This window comes from Oryzias latipes, chromosome 10 (genome assembly GCF_002234675.1).
Source record: "Oryzias latipes chromosome 10, ASM223467v1".
Classification (NCBI taxonomy): Eukaryota; Metazoa; Chordata; class Actinopteri; order Beloniformes; family Adrianichthyidae; genus Oryzias; species Oryzias latipes.
In genome coordinates, this window is record NC_019868.2 from 6,563,018 (window position 1) to 6,579,763 (window position 16,746).

The 16,746-nt window shown below is 41.6% G+C and overlaps 1 protein-coding gene across 1 annotated transcript in view; it reads left to right on the plus strand.

The window, feature by feature from the left end:
* LOC101172910 (integrin alpha-6) overlaps positions 1 to 16,746 on the plus strand; it is a 20,998-nt gene continuing 4,252 nt past the window's right edge. Inside the window, exons 1-13 of the mRNA XM_011479857.3 lie at positions 1 to 292; positions 372 to 493; positions 2,639 to 2,718; positions 2,801 to 3,059; positions 3,286 to 3,405; positions 3,503 to 3,716; positions 6,364 to 6,560; positions 7,122 to 7,210; positions 7,313 to 7,440; positions 13,424 to 13,513; positions 13,604 to 13,668; positions 15,004 to 15,143; positions 15,368 to 15,514. Of these exons, the coding sequence (XP_011478159.2) occupies positions 90 to 292; positions 372 to 493; positions 2,639 to 2,718; positions 2,801 to 3,059; positions 3,286 to 3,405; positions 3,503 to 3,716; positions 6,364 to 6,560; positions 7,122 to 7,210; positions 7,313 to 7,440; positions 13,424 to 13,513; positions 13,604 to 13,668; positions 15,004 to 15,143; positions 15,368 to 15,514 (1,854 nt within the window). The 5' untranslated portion in view covers positions 1 to 89. The remainder of the gene's footprint in view (positions 293 to 371; positions 494 to 2,638; positions 2,719 to 2,800; positions 3,060 to 3,285; positions 3,406 to 3,502; positions 3,717 to 6,363; positions 6,561 to 7,121; positions 7,211 to 7,312; positions 7,441 to 13,423; positions 13,514 to 13,603; positions 13,669 to 15,003; positions 15,144 to 15,367; positions 15,515 to 16,746) is intronic.

The window sequence follows — 16,746 nt, forward strand, 5'->3', positions numbered from 1 at the left end:
TGCAGGCGTCTACAGGGAACTGTGAGCACCCGCTCAAGCCAGTCTCTTTCTTTATATTCCTTTGTGCTCTCTATAAAAAGCACAATAGAATGGGAACCCTCTTTCTAATGCACAATATGTTAAAGCTTTGCCTCATGGTGACTCTGTGGATTATTTTGCACTTTCAACTTTTCAATGTTGCGGCTTTTAACCTGGACACAGAAAATGTCATGCAGAAAAAAGGAGATCCGGGGACACTTTTTGGATTTTCTGTTGCCTTTCACGAGCAGCTGAGTCCTGCCAGAAAGAAACTGTGAGTGAAGCTGGAAGTCATTTCTCTCAGGTTTGCTGAAATGTTATGTTTACCCTCACTGCCTGTTGTTTTACATCAGATTGCTTGTGGGAGCCCCACGTGCGAAACACCAAGATCACGTGAATGTTACAGGAGTTGTTTACATGTGTGACTTGAGCACAGCATCTGAGCACTGTCAGCCCATCAAGTTTGACCACAAAGGTTTGTTTTCTTATCTTAACCTGGCTGTAATGGTCATTTTATTTGTACTAAAGTGAGGAAATTAGCTTTAGACAGATTATTTTTTTGTTGTAACAATGCTCCTCTGTACTTCATCTGTCTTTCTTGGGAACCATTTGATGGTTTATCCAGCGGGGAGAGAAAAATTACCATAGAGCCTTTGGACTGACAATGCCTTCAAATCCAGCAGGACCGTCAAGAGAGACAGTCACTGAGCTTCTGGTATAGCCGTGTGTAATCAGGGATCACCTGTAAACATTTGTGAGCATGGACTCTGTTACAGTTGTAAGTAGGTAGCCCAGTTAGTAGCTAATTGGACGGTCACCAATCAACTTAACCAGTGCTTTTACATGGCAACCTAAAGTTGGTTTTTCAACCAAAAAAACAATTGCAGCATTATTTCCAGCAAGCTCTAGTGCCATCTCCAAGCTGAAATTTCCTCATAACAGAAGAAGTAGAAAGTGGACACCACATAGAGAAGGCCCACCAAGAAGACAGTTCCTTCATTCTATCAGCATTCAGGTCAAGTAGCTTATTTTGACAAATCTGCAGTCAAGACCACATAGTCTGTGACCTTCTGTACAGAAAATCCAGAACAGACTGCACACAGCCCAACCTCTGGTCTCATCGGGTCACAATGTGATGAGTACCAATGCTACTGTATGCTGCTGCACAAATAGATCAACCTCTGGTGGAGATAGTGTGACGGTGTGAGGTTGCCTGTGAAAAGCAAGGCTTGTCCTCATTGGAAGCAGTCTCAGTACAGAGAAATGTAATCATTAGATTCTTTTATCTGTGGCAACTCAATATTTCTAAGTCTAGGACTGAATTCTATCCTGTGACACAGAGTGAGGTTTATCAGAAACTACTTCCAGAATTTAGGAGTTGATCAAATGAAATAACCTGCCAGCAGTCTTGACCTCAAACCATCAAGCACTTGATAGTGCCAGACTGACAAACACAGGTACGTTGGTTTGACTTGCAACTAGGCATTTTGACCAATAATCTTTGACATCATGGTGAGAATGAAGCCAGACGTGGGATGGGATCACTGACCAGATTTCACTTTGCCAACCTCTTCAATATTTAGTAAAATCTGTGATTATTTTAACAAAGTGAATTGAGTTTTGAGCCACCCATAAGTCAACCCTCTTGCTGATCAAAATGTGCACAAATTTGAGCTCTGATAAAAACAATATATTTTCTCTAGAAAAAGGACATTTTCCCACTCCCTCTGAAATGATTGGAAAGCAAAACAATGACTATCAAATACAGTACATTCCTTAAAACTGGGCTATACGGACATTTAATTTTGCTGTAAATATTTTTGTTGGTTCTACATGGGAAATTTAGCAAGCCTACAGTGATGCTAAAATTGTGCTGCCACTGCCAAAACGCGCCACTGCCAGACTGACACACCACGTTCAATGCTCAAATCGCGTCGCAAGACCTCTGCACAACGTTTCTACATTGACTTTACATTGAAACTGGAAGCCCCTGACACGCGAATTCCGTTCGGTGTGAATGCAGCATGAGGACTATGCTCTGACCCACCCCCTGCAGATCTGCTGATCCTTCCACTGGTGCACAGTCTTACAGATTTGGCACCCTTTATTACAATTAAAACAGGCTTTCCAACGGAATGAGATTTTGTGGCAAGTATTATTTCAACAAAGAAAAAAACAATAAGTAACATGTTTTTAACTTTTGCACTTAGGGCTTTCATATTGTAAAGTAACATCTTAAAATCTGTATTCTCTGTGGAATTGTAAATTAAGAAATGGAAACAGTAGATTATAAAATACCACCATTACACTAACTCCAGCTGTCCACATAAAAAAAAACAAAGTTAGTTTGTACTTATGCTTTTAAGATAGTTTTGGGCTAGTTTTATGCTTGCAACACTAGAATATACAGACATGCTCAGAATGAGAGCCTCGGTTCCTTCATCAGTCAAGCAAAGTTTTAAAGCTTGGAAACAAGAGGAGGCACTAGAATGGCCATTGTGTGTTTTCCAATAGGATGTTTTGCAGTTCTTCACAAAATCTGCCTTTTGTTAGCAAGTTTAAATGTTCCTGAAGAATCACACAACCCATTCCAAATGTGCTCTGTTTTATCTTCTTCCAGAGTTCCTCAGTAGTAAAGGAACAAATAACCAATGGATGGGAATTAAAGTCACAAGCCAAGGTGTTGGTAAAAATGTAATGGTAAGGGAGACTCACAACCTTGTTGAAGAAAAGTCAACAAAAGTTAGTGCCAGTGTACATACAGTTTGTCTTCCACTTGTAGGCATGCGCTCATCGATATCAGCATCCAAGCCCTTACAGCCCTAACCTGCTGACGGGTCAGTGCTACCTCCTAGGAGACCACCTGCAGGTCGGCACTGAGGAGAGAACGTGGCGGAGGGTGGTTTGTGATAATGAACACTTGGCCAATCGACGGAACAACCACGAGTGGTTCGCTTACTGCCAACAGGGACACGGAGCATCGTTTGCCAAGGATAACACTTCTGTGCTTTTTGGAGCACCAGGAGCTTATCAGTGGAAAGGTGAAATTCAAAAATATGTCATGCAAATGTTGACCCATTCAAATTCATGCCAAAAAATTAGGACTAAATCAAAATGTGTTTAACAATCAAAATATTTCTTACTTTTTATTACCTTTTAGGGAAATCCTCCTGGATCACATATAAATTATTTATTCAGAAGTAAATTTGAGTCATTAAAAATGTAATTCTATTTTTGTTGTCCTTTTTTGTCAAATGTTTCTTACAGGAATTGTGCGCATGGAACCCTTGGATAACTTGGACTACACCAATGAAAATTCTCGAGAAACTGGATTTATAGATCGCTTTGATCAGGAAGTCATTCCTCTCCAGGCAAACAGCTATCTGGGTTGGTTTGGATTAAATTTTAGAACTTTCATTCCTTTTTTTTTTTTGGTTACAATTTATTTCATGAGTTTAAACAGCAAAACTTGTTCACTTTTCAGGATTCTCTGTGGACTCTGGAATGTCTTTAGTCAGGAGAGGAGAGCTGACGATTGTGTCAGGAGCCCCCCGAGGAGGCTTCAGCGGCCAGGTGGCCTTCCTGAAGGCAGATCCTGAGGTTAAGACAAACTTGCTGGTTGAACATGTTCTCTCTGGACCAGGCCTGGCCTCCTCCTTTGGCTACGATTTAGCAGTTGTCGATCTCAACGCTGATGGGTAAAAATACTTTAAATCCATCGGATCCAGTTTGAAGAAATATATTAGTACAATTTGCATAAGTTTTATAGTAATATTTGCATTGACCCTGTTATTTTCAGCTAAATAGGTTTGAAGATTTGTTAAAAACAGTGAAGAGCACATTGTTTGACTAAAGCAGCACAGAAAAACAAAAGTATTTCATTATCAAACAAATTCAACAAAAAGTAAGGGATATTGCTCAATGAGTTGTCCATTATCAGAAATTAATGGACAATCTAGAGGCGCAAACTGTCTGCCGTGAAGCGGAGGACCAATACTTCTGCGAAGTCCATTGATTTCTGATACTGGACACATTCTGTTCATACCATGGTCTTATATGAAAATATTAAATAGATTTCCAGGACTTTAATTTAGTTATCTTTTAGATTTAAATCATGTTTTTTCAAAAAGTGGACTATTTGATTTGTGGTGCGACTTGTTATCATGGTAACACACTCACATAAAGATCAGATCAATTACTGTAATTTCCGGACTACAAGCCGCTACTTTTTTCCTGCGCTCAGAGCCCTGCGGCTTATTCTGTGACGCGGCTAATTTATGGATTTGATTGGCGGCCGCCATGTACGTACATTCGGGCTCGGTGAATGGTTTTGTATGCGCCATCCACCACCAAGCACAAGTCATTTTTTTTAACACACCTCTGAGCAGCCAAACAGCATGGAGGTCACTTCAGGTCTTAGACACTTCAGTCATGGTTCAACAAAAAGAAACACGCATGCCCGGCCGCATCCCAGAATCCTTTGGTGCCATTAGACCCAACGTGCACTTGATCGCCGCTACAATATGATAAAGCTTTCAAGTTAAAAGCAATCGTTAAAAGCAGCGTGAAAAAATCCCCCATCAGAAAATGGAAATGCCGGTCAGGTGCGTGACGGAGAGAACAGCGCATGCTCAGAAGTGTATTTACCTCTGAGTCATAGTGACTCGGCTGGCTGCACGTAAATATGTGTGAATAACATCAGCCTTTATTTTGTCGGGACACGACTGGAAACACAAATCCATTTGGTCGTTTTTACGGTTTCTGACTGAGCGGAATTTTGCATTGAAAAGCTCACAGCCGCCGTGTGAGCTTTTCGGATAGGAAGGGGAGACAAGGAGCCCGCTTGGCGAGCGCGGAGCGCAGAGGCGTCCGGGGAGCAACAAGTGTTTGTTGTGAAAGGAAGCTTCTGACGAACGCGCCGCGCTGAGGCGCGCGTATCGCGCTGAGGCGCGCGCTATTTTACTGATGTTTTTTAACCAGCCCCGTTAGTACCATAATGCTGCCGCGACACAAGTGGAAGGAGAGCTGTTCCTTTTCACCCCTCCATGCACTGCTGCTCCTTGCTCATTCTTAAACACGAACAACAGTGTGGCGAGCCGGGCGTTGGCCCCGCCTTTAGCCCCTAAGACTCATGGGAAATGGGGGATCGCGGATGTAAATTTCCTCATCATAACTGAGGGATGTAATGTTGATTATATGGTTACTGTTAGTAATTTTATGTATGATACCTAGTTTGTCAATAAGTTAAAAAAAATTTAAAAAAATCAAATAAAAAAACCCATAACTGAGGAACTTGTGAACAGAATAGAGGTCCATGCTGTTTCAGCTGTGGGTGTAATTAGATATATGAGCTTGAGACAAGGCCAGTACCTGTCCACAGTGTGGTAATGACCCATGCACACTCTGGTAGTCAGGACGCGCTTTGTCGAGGCAGCGGCTTGTATACTGATGCGGCTTGTGTATGTACAAAAATATATAAGCACGTAAAAATAGGTGGGTGCGGCTTGTAATGGGGTGCGCTTTATAACCCGGAATTTACGGTAAATACCCCACACAATTGTAGTAGTATCTACTGTGCAGTTGATAAGGCCAGTGTTCCTGTGGTATAATAAGTCTGTGTCAAATTCATGTCAAACATGTTACCCTTTCTCATGAATGCTAGGCTTGCTGATGGATACAAACTACATTTCAGTTTAATCCTGTTGAACCATCCAAAGCTACAAACATCCTTCTTGAATTTAGTTCAACTGTACATTTAATATCGATGCTGTTTATTTTATTCAGAGGTTTCTGCAGTAACAGCCTGAATTGCTAGATCAGGCTTGCGTGCCAAAGAATGGAGATGATGAAGCATTGGGGGCATAATGATTAATTACAACAAATGATTTGATTCATATAATAATTTGTGGTTGCTGATACGATTCATAGTCGGTGTTGGTTCATTTTGGATGATTCGATTCAATCCAATTCACTCACCTAAAATCGGAACATTATTAGAACATTCTAGCACACTGTATGGTCACATGTCTTTGCAAAATATAATGTTTCCACACATTGGACTGGATTGATGAAGGGATCATCACGTGTGTGTTGTCCGCTGCAATGGTCTTTTTTTTTAAGTCATATTAAATTAAACCTACTGTGTCTCAATCCAAACGTTTTTTTCCAATATCAATTGAACTGATTTATTTCATTTTGAAACAATTTTATAATGGCATATGTTGATTCTATTACCAACTTACCTCAGAAGAACCCATCTGGTTGTGTTGTAGGAATATAAATCGATTAATCGTTACACCCCCATTAGGCCTCCACAGTTTATTTGTGTGTTTCTGGTTTGTGCAGGTGGGAAGACCTCGCTGTTGGAGCCCCTCAGTTCTATATGAAAAATGAGGATGTTGGAGGAGCCGTCTTCATCTATATTAACAGGAACGGGAAACACTGGGATAATATCGTTCCAGTGCCACTCCATGGAGAAAGGGAATCCATGTTTGGTCTGGCAGTGGAAAACTTAGGAGACCTTAATCAAGATGGTTATGGAGGTTTGAGACTTCTGAAAGTTGATCTTTGCACAAAAAGGCACTTCCAGGAAGCCTTTGGCAGAACCTGAATTCTTCGCCTACCCCTACGGTTTCTCCCTACCCCTACTTTTAGCCCTCCAAACAGAGAGTTATGGAAAAATACTGTCTTCAGATTCAGACGTTACTCCCACTTGATGACATCATCAATAGTTGCCGGTCAGCTATGTTAGCGTGGAGCTGCTGGCGCTATACATACAAAGTAAATACATAAAAACATCAGCTTTATAACTTTAAAAAAGTCATGCTAAAGCAAAAAGCATTACTTATATTTAAATGTAAACTTCTGTGCATCAGAGGCACATCCAAGGGCAGAAAGCTTTTCTCCTCACCCTCTCCACACCCTCGCGGCAGAGGGATGCCAAGCCGTCCGCCGCGAGAGTTAGCGCTTAAAAAAACATTTTGGACAACCCTACCCCTCCAAATGCCCTTACAATTGGAGGGGTAAGGAGAAGCCATAGGGGTAGCAGAAGAATTCGGACTCAGCCTTTCTGTCTTGGGTTTACCTTTCCTTCCTGCTCACAGATATTGCTGTTGGAGCTCCATATGAAGGCTCCGGTCGAGTGTACATTTACTGTGGCTCAGCAGAGGGGGTCCACAAAAAAGCATCCCAGGTCAGTTCGATTTTATCTCTGTGAGAATTTAAAATCTGTGGTAGCCAATATTAAAACAGCAAAAGCAGACAAAAAATTCACAATGCTTTTTTTTGTTTTCAGGTAATCTCACCTGCATTAAAAACAGTGAATCTCTTTGGATATTCTCTCTCTTGTAACATGGACATAGACAACAACCAGTACCCTGATCTGGCAGTTGGATCACTCTCAGACTCTGTTTTTGTTTTCAGGTAATTTCTAAAAACAAATGTTTAAATAACTGATTGTATATGTATCAAACAGAAGAAACACAGGTAACATTTGTAATAGGTGTTTTGAAAAGAAAGCCAATGTCTAGTGGTCTGATGAAGAACTGAATATTTTGGTATGCTATCCTCCAACTTTGAAAAGAAGCTGGGAAGATGATGCAAAGACAAGAATAGAACAGGAATGTCATGAATCATAAGATAAGAACTACAGGTAATGAATCTGGCTTTTGGAGGATGCAAGGGACTAGAATAATGTCTAAATACAATATAAAACAGTACCACTGTCCAACTGCTCGTTAACACAAACTTCTGTAGACATGGTCAAGACGATCTGCTGAAGTTCAAACCGAGCATCAGAATGGGGAAGACAGAGGATTGAAGTGACTTTGAATGTGACATGGTTGTTGGACTCTAGGTTGGTCCAAACTTGAGTCAGATGGGCTACAGCAGCAGAAGACTGTCACTCCTGTCAGCTATGAACATGAAACTGAGGCTACAATTCACACAGGCTCCCCAAAACTGGACAATAGCAGGTTGGAAAAGCGTTGTCTGATCTGATAAGTCTCCAATTCTGCTGCAATATTTGGACGGTAGGGTCAGAATTCGGCATCAACAACCTTGAAAGCATGGATCCATCCTGCCTTTTATAAACATTTCAGGCTGTTGACCATGGCGTGGTGGGGGATATTTTCTTGCTTGCACACAAAGATTTTTAACTCTTTTAAAACTAATTGTTTTTCATTTTCTCCTTAATTCTTCCTGTGACGTCATTTCCGGGTGAGATATTCCCAGTGCTAGTTGTGTGACTGCTGTCCTCTTGTTTGGCATTAGCCTTACTACTATTGCTTACTCTAAGGGTTATCTGGGTTAATATTCACATCTAGTACCTTTTATTAGCTAATTCACCACTGTTAAACCGCTTTCTGTTCACTTTTCTCATTTTGCTAAATAAACCACTTCTCTTTACTTAAACACCGCTAGCCTTAGCTTAGAACCTAGTATGGCCACCACCACTCCTTCCGCCTCTCCTCCTCTCTCCTGCCCCATGTGCCATATGTTTAGTGATGATCCTGCCTCCTTTAGTGAAGATAGGGGTAGGTGTGTTAAGTGTAGTCTTGTGTTAGACTTGGAGGCCAGGCTGGAGCAGTTAGAAGCGCGGCTCCGCACAGTGGAAGCTAAGCCGGCTAGCCATGTCGTTACTCGTAGCGCGGGCCGCGCTACCAGGGCTAACTTAGCTAGCACCCCAGCGCCCTCCCAACAGCCGGGAGACAGTCAGGGGTTTGTACCGGTTGGGAGGAAACATAGTGCTAAACGCAAAAACTTAGAGCACCCGAGACTCCACGTTAGTAATAGGTTCTCCCCCCTCAGCGACACACCCGCTGAACACTCAACTCTGGTTATAGGCTCTTCTGAAGTTAGAAACGTGGAGCTCCCAGCGGCTACAGTCAGGTGTTATCCGGGGGCCAGAGTTGGTGACATCGAGGGGAACCTTAGGATGTTAGCTCAGAATAAGTCCAGGTTCCGTCGAGTCGTGATTCACGCAGGCGGTAATGATGCCCGACGGAGACAGTCAGAGGTGGTTAAGTTAAACGTAACTTCGGTGTGTAAACTGGCTAAGACGATGTCCGACACTGTAATTTTCTCTGGTCCCCTGCCGAACTTAGTCAGTGATGAAATGTACAGCCGCTTTTCATCATTTAACCGCTGGCTTTCTAGATGGTGCCCAGAAAACGGCGTTGGTTTTGTGGATAACTGGAGCGCGTTTTGGGGGAAGCCCGGTCTCATGCGGAGAGACGGCGTCCATCCCACCCGGGACGGTGCCGCTCTTCTTTCTAGAAACATTTCTGCTAGGCTTAGTCTGTTAGCCTGACAATCCAGAGACGAGACCCGGGCGCAGAGCAGCAGTGTAAAACGCTCCTCTGAACCTCCCTTAGGGTTAGTGCCGGTGCAAAACCCATGCAGGGAAAGTCAAGCAGGTTCTAGCTTTAGCTTATGTGCTGAAAGACAAATGAAAGGAGCGCGTCATAGAAACTTAAAAGTGACAGACAGCAGTTCTCACAAGCAGAATTATGTCATTAAATGCGGTTTATTAAACATTCGATCCATTTCCTCCAAGTCCCTCTTAGTCAACGAGTTAATTACTGATAACAATCTTAGTCTTTTAGCCTTAACAGAAACTTGGCTCCATCAGGATGACTATGTTAGATTGAATGAAGCAACCCCCCCCACTTATGCTAACTATCAGAAATCCAGGATTTCAGGGAAAGGAGGTGGTTTGGCAGTAATATCACAGTCTAGCTTACTTCTCAGCCCTAAAGTTAAAAATGCTTATAATTCATTTGAAAGCATCATATTGTCTTTAAGTCACCCAAACAGGAAAAATCGAAAACCTGTTTTACTCATAATTATTTATCGCCCCCCCGGCCCATATTTAGAATTTTTAACTGAGTTTTCCGACTTCCTATCGACTATTGTCTTAGATTCTGATCAAATTATAATATTAGGGGATTTTAATATTCATGTTGATGACCCCAGTGACTGCCTAGGAAAGGCTTTTGCAGCTTTATTAGATGATGTTGGTTTCACCCAAAGTGTGAATGAACCCACTCACTGTCATAAGCACACCCTGGACCTTGTTCTAACCCATGGGATAGAGATCAGCCAGCTGAGTGTCCTTCCTCTTAACCCCATCATTTCTGATCACTTTCTGATTACCTTCCAGTTTACACTGGAACATCCTTCTGTCCCAGTGAATAAGAAACAACTTAGAAGAACCTTAACTGACCGTTCTGTGTCTGAGTTTAAACACACAGTTCAGCCAGTACTTAGTGATATTCTGAGAAAATACTCTGAGACCAGCTCCCATAGTATCAGTCCTAGTATAAATGACCACTTTGTTAATGATGCCTTACAAGCCCTCAGGAGTACACTCGATGTTGTTGCCCCCTCGAAACCTAAGTTCGTCAGACAAAACCGAGTAGCACCGTGGTTTAACGCTGAAACTCGTTCTCTTAAACGAGAAACCCGTAAGTTGGAAAGAGAATGGCGCCGCTCCGGTTCAGAGCAGTCTCTGGATATCTGGAAACATAGCCTATTAAATTATAAAAAAGCTCTGCGTAGAGCTAGAAGCCAGTACTATTCAAACTTAATATCAGAGAATGGAAACAATCCAAGATTTCTTTTTAGCACTATAGCTAAATTAACTCGCAGTCAGAGCTCAGTAGAACCACATGTTCCTGTTTCTCTCAGCTCTGATGATTTTCTTACATTTTTCGATAGTAAAATCTCAAATATTAGACATAAGTTAAATCAAGTTATTCCTATTATCAGCCCAGAACAGGCTGAAGCGGTAGAAATGGAGGCATCCATAGAAACCTCTGTAATATTAGTATTAGACTGCTTCACTGCTGTGGATCAAGCGGAAATAACATCAATTATTACGTCCTCCAAATCCTCAACGTGTCTGTTAGACCCAATTCCCACTAGACTTTTTAAAGAAACTTTTCCCCTAATTAATGATCCCATATTAACAATGATAAATGCCTCTCTGGAAACGGGTTACGTGCCACAGTCTTTTAAATATGCAGTTGTTAAACCTCTTCTGAAAATCTTGGCCAACTATAGACCGATATCAAACCTGCCCTTTATTTCTAAAATCCTAGAAAGAGTTGTAGTTGAGCAGCTTTACTGCCACCTACAGGACAACAGCCACTTTGAAGACTTTCAGTCGGGGTTTAGACCTCACCACAGTACGGAAACTGCACTAGTTAGAGTCTCTAATGACTTGTTATTGGCCTCAGAAAAGGGACTACTTTCTATTCTGGTCCTGTTGGACCTCAGTGCAGCCTTTGACACTATCGACCACGGTATTTTACTCCATAGATTAGAGCAGGACATAGGGATCAGAGGATCTGCTCTCCAGTGGTTTAAATCCTATCTGTCTGATAGGTATCAGTTCGTTAATGTAAATGGCCATTCCTCTCAGTGCACTCGAGTCAACTATGGAGTCCCACAGGGCTCAGTCTTGGGACCGATCCTGTTTACGCTTTATATGTTACCCCTAGGAAACATAATCAGGAAACACAGCATTAATTTTCATTGTTATGCCGACGATACGCAGTTGTATTTATCCATGAAGCCTGACCAGAATGACCAGATAGAGAAACTGAACGCCTGCATCAGTGACATCAAGACCTGGATGACAATTAATTACCTCCTCTTGAACCCAGAAAAAACTGAGGTCATTATACTTGGTCCTAAAAACCTCAGAGATGCTCTGTCTGCTCAGATAGTCTCCCTGGATGGCATAAGTATAGCCCCCAATTCCACAGTTAGAAACCTTGGGGTTTTACTTGACCAGGATTTATCATTTAAGGCTCACATATCTCAGGCATGTAGAACTGCCTTTTTTCACCTGCGAAATATTGCTAAGATCAGAAATATACTTTCTAAGAGTGATGCTGAAAAACTCATCCATGCATTTGTTACGTCGAGGCTGGATTACTGTAACTCCTTGTTAGCAGCGTGTCCTAAGAGTTCCTTAAGAAGTCTCCAGCTTGTTCAGAACGCAGCTGCTAGATTGTTAGCTGGAACCAGCAGAAGAGATCACATCACTCCTGTGTTAGTTTCGCTCCATTGGCTCCCAGTTGATTCTAGAATTAAGTTCAAGATCCTCCTGTTAACCTATAAGGCCTTACATGGAATGGCCCCGTCCTATATTAAGGACCTCATAGTCCCTTACCAACCAATCAGAACACTTCGCTCGCAAAATGCAGGACTGCTTGTGGTTCCTAGAATTAGTAAAAGTACGGTTGGAGGTAGAGCGTTTAGCCACCAAGCCCCTGTCTTATGGAATAAACTCCCAGCTCATGTAAGAGAGGCCGACTCAGTTTCTACATTCAAAGCTAGACTGAAAACATTCCTCTTTGGACAGGCTTACTGTCAGACTAGCTAGTATTCAGAGATTATTTAACTTAATGTTAGTTTGTTTAAATTAAACTTAATAATAACTATTTATTTTAAAAGGCTGCTAGAAGTTGAAGCTGGGGTAACTATGGTGCACTGGGGTTCTGTCCTCTTTCCTTTTTTACTTCTACCCTTCCTCTCCTCTATTCTTGATCATAATTTATCATTTAGTTCTCCATGCCTCTGTTTGGTGCAGTGCGATTCATGTATTGTCCCTCTTTTCCTCTCCCCTCCTGGGGAGTGGGAGTGCTTCCAGACTCCAGTTGGCTCATCCGTGCTCCAGTTCCTGACCGTTTACCTCGCCTTTGCTCCTGCTCCTACACCTGGCTGTGGATCCTGCCTCTGGCTCATCTCTGGCTCGTCTCTGCTCTGTACCTGACCGAGTACCTCATCTCTGCTCCTGCTCCTACACCTGGCTGTGGATCCTGTCTCCGGCTCGACTCGCGCCTTTGACTGTCCCCACAACCACGGCTGGATGAAGCTCGTCTGCTGGACTTTTATATATGTAGTTGTAGATTTAGATAAGTTAATTCTTCTCTAAGATGTCTGGTAAATCGCCTGTCCGTCCTGGGGGAGGATCCCTCCTTCATGTGGGCACCCCTGAGGTTTCTTCGTTTTTTCCGGAATCCGTTTTTTTTGGGAGTTTTTCCTTACTGCGAAGGGGGGTCTAAGGGCAGGGATGCCAGTATAGCTTAGTCAGTTTGTTAGTTCATTTTAGTATTTTTCTATTGAACTCTTTGTATTCGTGATCCTTTTGATTTCATGTTTTACTTCGAAGCCCATCGAGACGACTGTTGTTGTGATTTTGGGCTATACAAATAAAATTGAATTGAATTGAATTGAATTAATTGTTTGTCTTTTTTTAATGACTCAGCTGCTACACGTTGAGGCAGTTTCTCTTTTAATTGCTAAGGCATAATTTAGTTTGTTCTGTTTTGCAGTCTTTGCCTTTTAATATAGATCACTGAACTGAATTGGAGTTTCTGTTGGTTTTTCTCAGGGCACGACCAGTCGTCAGTGTCAGAACGGATATGAAAATAAAGCCTAATCATGTAAACATCATAAAGCAACGGTGTGATGAACAGACATGGTGAGATTTACTAAACAGAAATAAAAAATATATATATAGGAGGAAACACTTGTTTTTAAGGACTGAGTATGAACATGTCTCTGCACAAAGCGCTTTTGCAGGTCAGGCATGCTTTGCTTATACAGCACAACCAGCATCCTATAATGCAAAACTGAGTGAGTTTCCTTCTTATATTTTTGCTCTTTCATTACTCCAGCTTTTTCTAATTCTAGTTTTTATTTTTGGTGGACAACATGCATGTCTTTCACAGTATGATCTTATTCTGCTTTCACACCAAACGCAATTTGCACTGTGAATCCTCTTCCTCCGCCTCTGTTTAGACGCATGACAAATTCACTGCTGGACACATCAACTAGACTCTCCTGCCACATGTGGGAGGAGCTACTGTCTAAAGCTTTTAGCCTTATCGCTACATGGAAGCATTACTGTATCTGCACATCTCAAATACAGTCAATGCATGGAAGTTATAGATGATGTCGAGAGATCAGGTTTCTTTATTTGAAAGAGTTCTAGAATATCATCTGTAAACATGTCTCCATGTCTTTATTCATGAGATCATTCAGAGACTTGTCCAGTACGGTGAGGTTCACCATCTACTGCAGGAGCTTTCAGTGGTATTTTCATGTGTCTGTGACCCAGTTTGATGACTTGCTGTCCTGCATTAGTCCAAGGAGGGAAAAATGAAAACAAGAATACAATTTTTTACAATATCTCAAAGTTCAGATTCAGATTTGTTTTAAAGTTCAGATCGACGTGTGATGATGATGCTGTTAGCATCATCAACACACGTCTCTGATTGGTTGATGTGAGGCAAATTTTTGCCAAAGTTCAGATATTTGATCTCACATAGTCAAATACTCGCCACACGTCAGAATTTTCGCCTTGCCCGAAGGACCCCTGATCACATCTGTACATTTTAACAATGAAACTGGCCTAAATCACGTTGGGTGTGAACACAGCTGTACACTGTAAGCAGTTGTCCATAAATTGAGTGAATCTGCCAAAAATGGAAAAAAAGTTGAAATCATTTGGGTTGCAGGGCATCATTATCATATTGCTTACCTTTTATTGTGTACTGAAGCTTTTATGGCCCATTGACACCAGACAATCCATACTGTGCCCAAGTATGTTTGACCTCAAAGCATGGCATCTTTTTGAGGGGGGGTTGGAGCAATGTCTTCTTTTCTTGCTTAGACAAAGTATGTCCTTGCTGATGAATTAGGCCATGATTTAGCCTGATACTGGTCTGTTGTAATTACTAAACGTATCGAAGCACGGTTCTCCGAAGCATTGAGTGAAAGAAAGAGGACCGTCTGCTACTGTTATTGGCTGCTACCAACAAACTAGTGCCTATCGGTCAGCTAAAGCTTTGGTCAGTTAAAAGTTTTACTAGGCAAACAGTTGGGCTCTAGGAGGGCTCAGTAGGGATTACCTGGTGTGAGTAGGTCCTTGGTCACGCTTGCTGTCTCACACTCACATATTCTTCACAGCACTTAACTACATTTTTGAAGCTGATTCAGAAAGAAGGACGTCAAGATCAAGAGTGGAGTTTCTGTTTTCCTCTCAAGGAAAACTGGAGCTTCCTGAAAAAGGAAAACAAATGTGTACTGACATCAAGCTCCGACTTTTGGTACAGTTTTAGTTCATCACAGAATATAATAAGAATAGAAGAGAAAAGAAAAGAAATTCAAGTTTAAGTGTTGCTATTTTACAAAACAGGTCTTTCAAATATTACATTAAAAAACTCCTGTTATTTAGAGGCTGAATTGCTTGCATGTTTCCTGCAGATTCATTTTAGTAGATCTGCCATGCATGGTAGTGTGCGGCACACTGAAACGGGTTTTTCTGTTGTAGCGGGACATTAGAGACAAGCTGAGCAGCATCCCTGTCTCTGTCACCGTGTCCCTATGGAACTCTGAAGAAATGACCAGGATGAGTGCTGATGAGTCCAGAATCCCTCCTGTCCTCAATCTTTACCAGCAGAAAACCACTGTGTCAGAGGTAAAATGATATGGATTATGCAGTACTGGAGATTAGGGTTAAAATAGTCTGGATTGTATCTGTATTTACATGCTGCCATAATACTTCTGTAGGAATCCTACATTCCTAGTTCTGAAAAAGCTGCACCATTGAGTAAAACATCATTTAAATGAAAATGTATTTTCCTTTAAGGCGCATAAAAAGTTTAAAGTGAGTAAAAACGTACTATATTTTCTACACTATAGAGCTCACAAGGCGCACCATCAATGGATGGTCTATTTTTGAACTTACATCGTTTATAAACCGCACTGAACTATAAGGCGCAGTAAGTGAGACAAAGGAGTCACAGGTAACTCCATCAGTCAGAATGTGTTAACTGTGTTCACAAGAACTCTAGAACTGGTTTGTAACACGCTACATGTTAGCTGTGTTAGCGTATTCACAATACCTGTAACTCCCAACCTTGATTGCAACACAAAAAAAACATAGATACCGCTAAAACTAACATTACTGTGACGACTGTGAGGTTTCACTCGCTAACCTCTGCGTTTTCATTGATGAGGAAGAAAGTGACCAAAAAACTCAATTGGATCAAACTCATACAGAGTACTCTGGTTTTAAACCATGACAGACAATGCCCCCCTGGGAGGCTTCAGGCCAATGTCTGGCAGGACAGAAGAAACCCCCCCCCCATGGTCCTTAACACCTTAAATAGTCGTCCATGCCAAATCGACATCGTGAGTGGTCAGTGTCCGTGTCCCTTCTCCTGCCAGCAAGATCATTTATAACTTTGTTTTTCAGTGGAAAAGTACTGAGTAGGTCCTTGAAGCACCCTTCAACTGGTTTCAACTGGTCTGGAGCTCCATGTGGGTTAATGTGACAATGCATTCATCAATGTGTTAATAACAAGGTATAAATGCTTTACCTCGTAAAAAAAAAAAAAAACATCATTTAACAGTGTAAAAGCATAAAAAAGTCTTCAATTAGTTTAAATAACCCTTCACTATGCTAACTCCCAAACTTGTTAGTAACACATAAAAAACACATTCCAACACTGCTACATGATAGCTGCATTTACATATTCACAATAACACCCAATCTTGTTCGCATCTTATAAAAAAACACATTTTGACAGAGTAACGTGTTACTCCCAAAATCCCATCAACATCAGTAAACACAACCAGATGTGAGAAGCATCTGTCATTATTTTAAGTAAAGCTTCACCATTATTTGCGAAAAAAAATGAGTTTTTG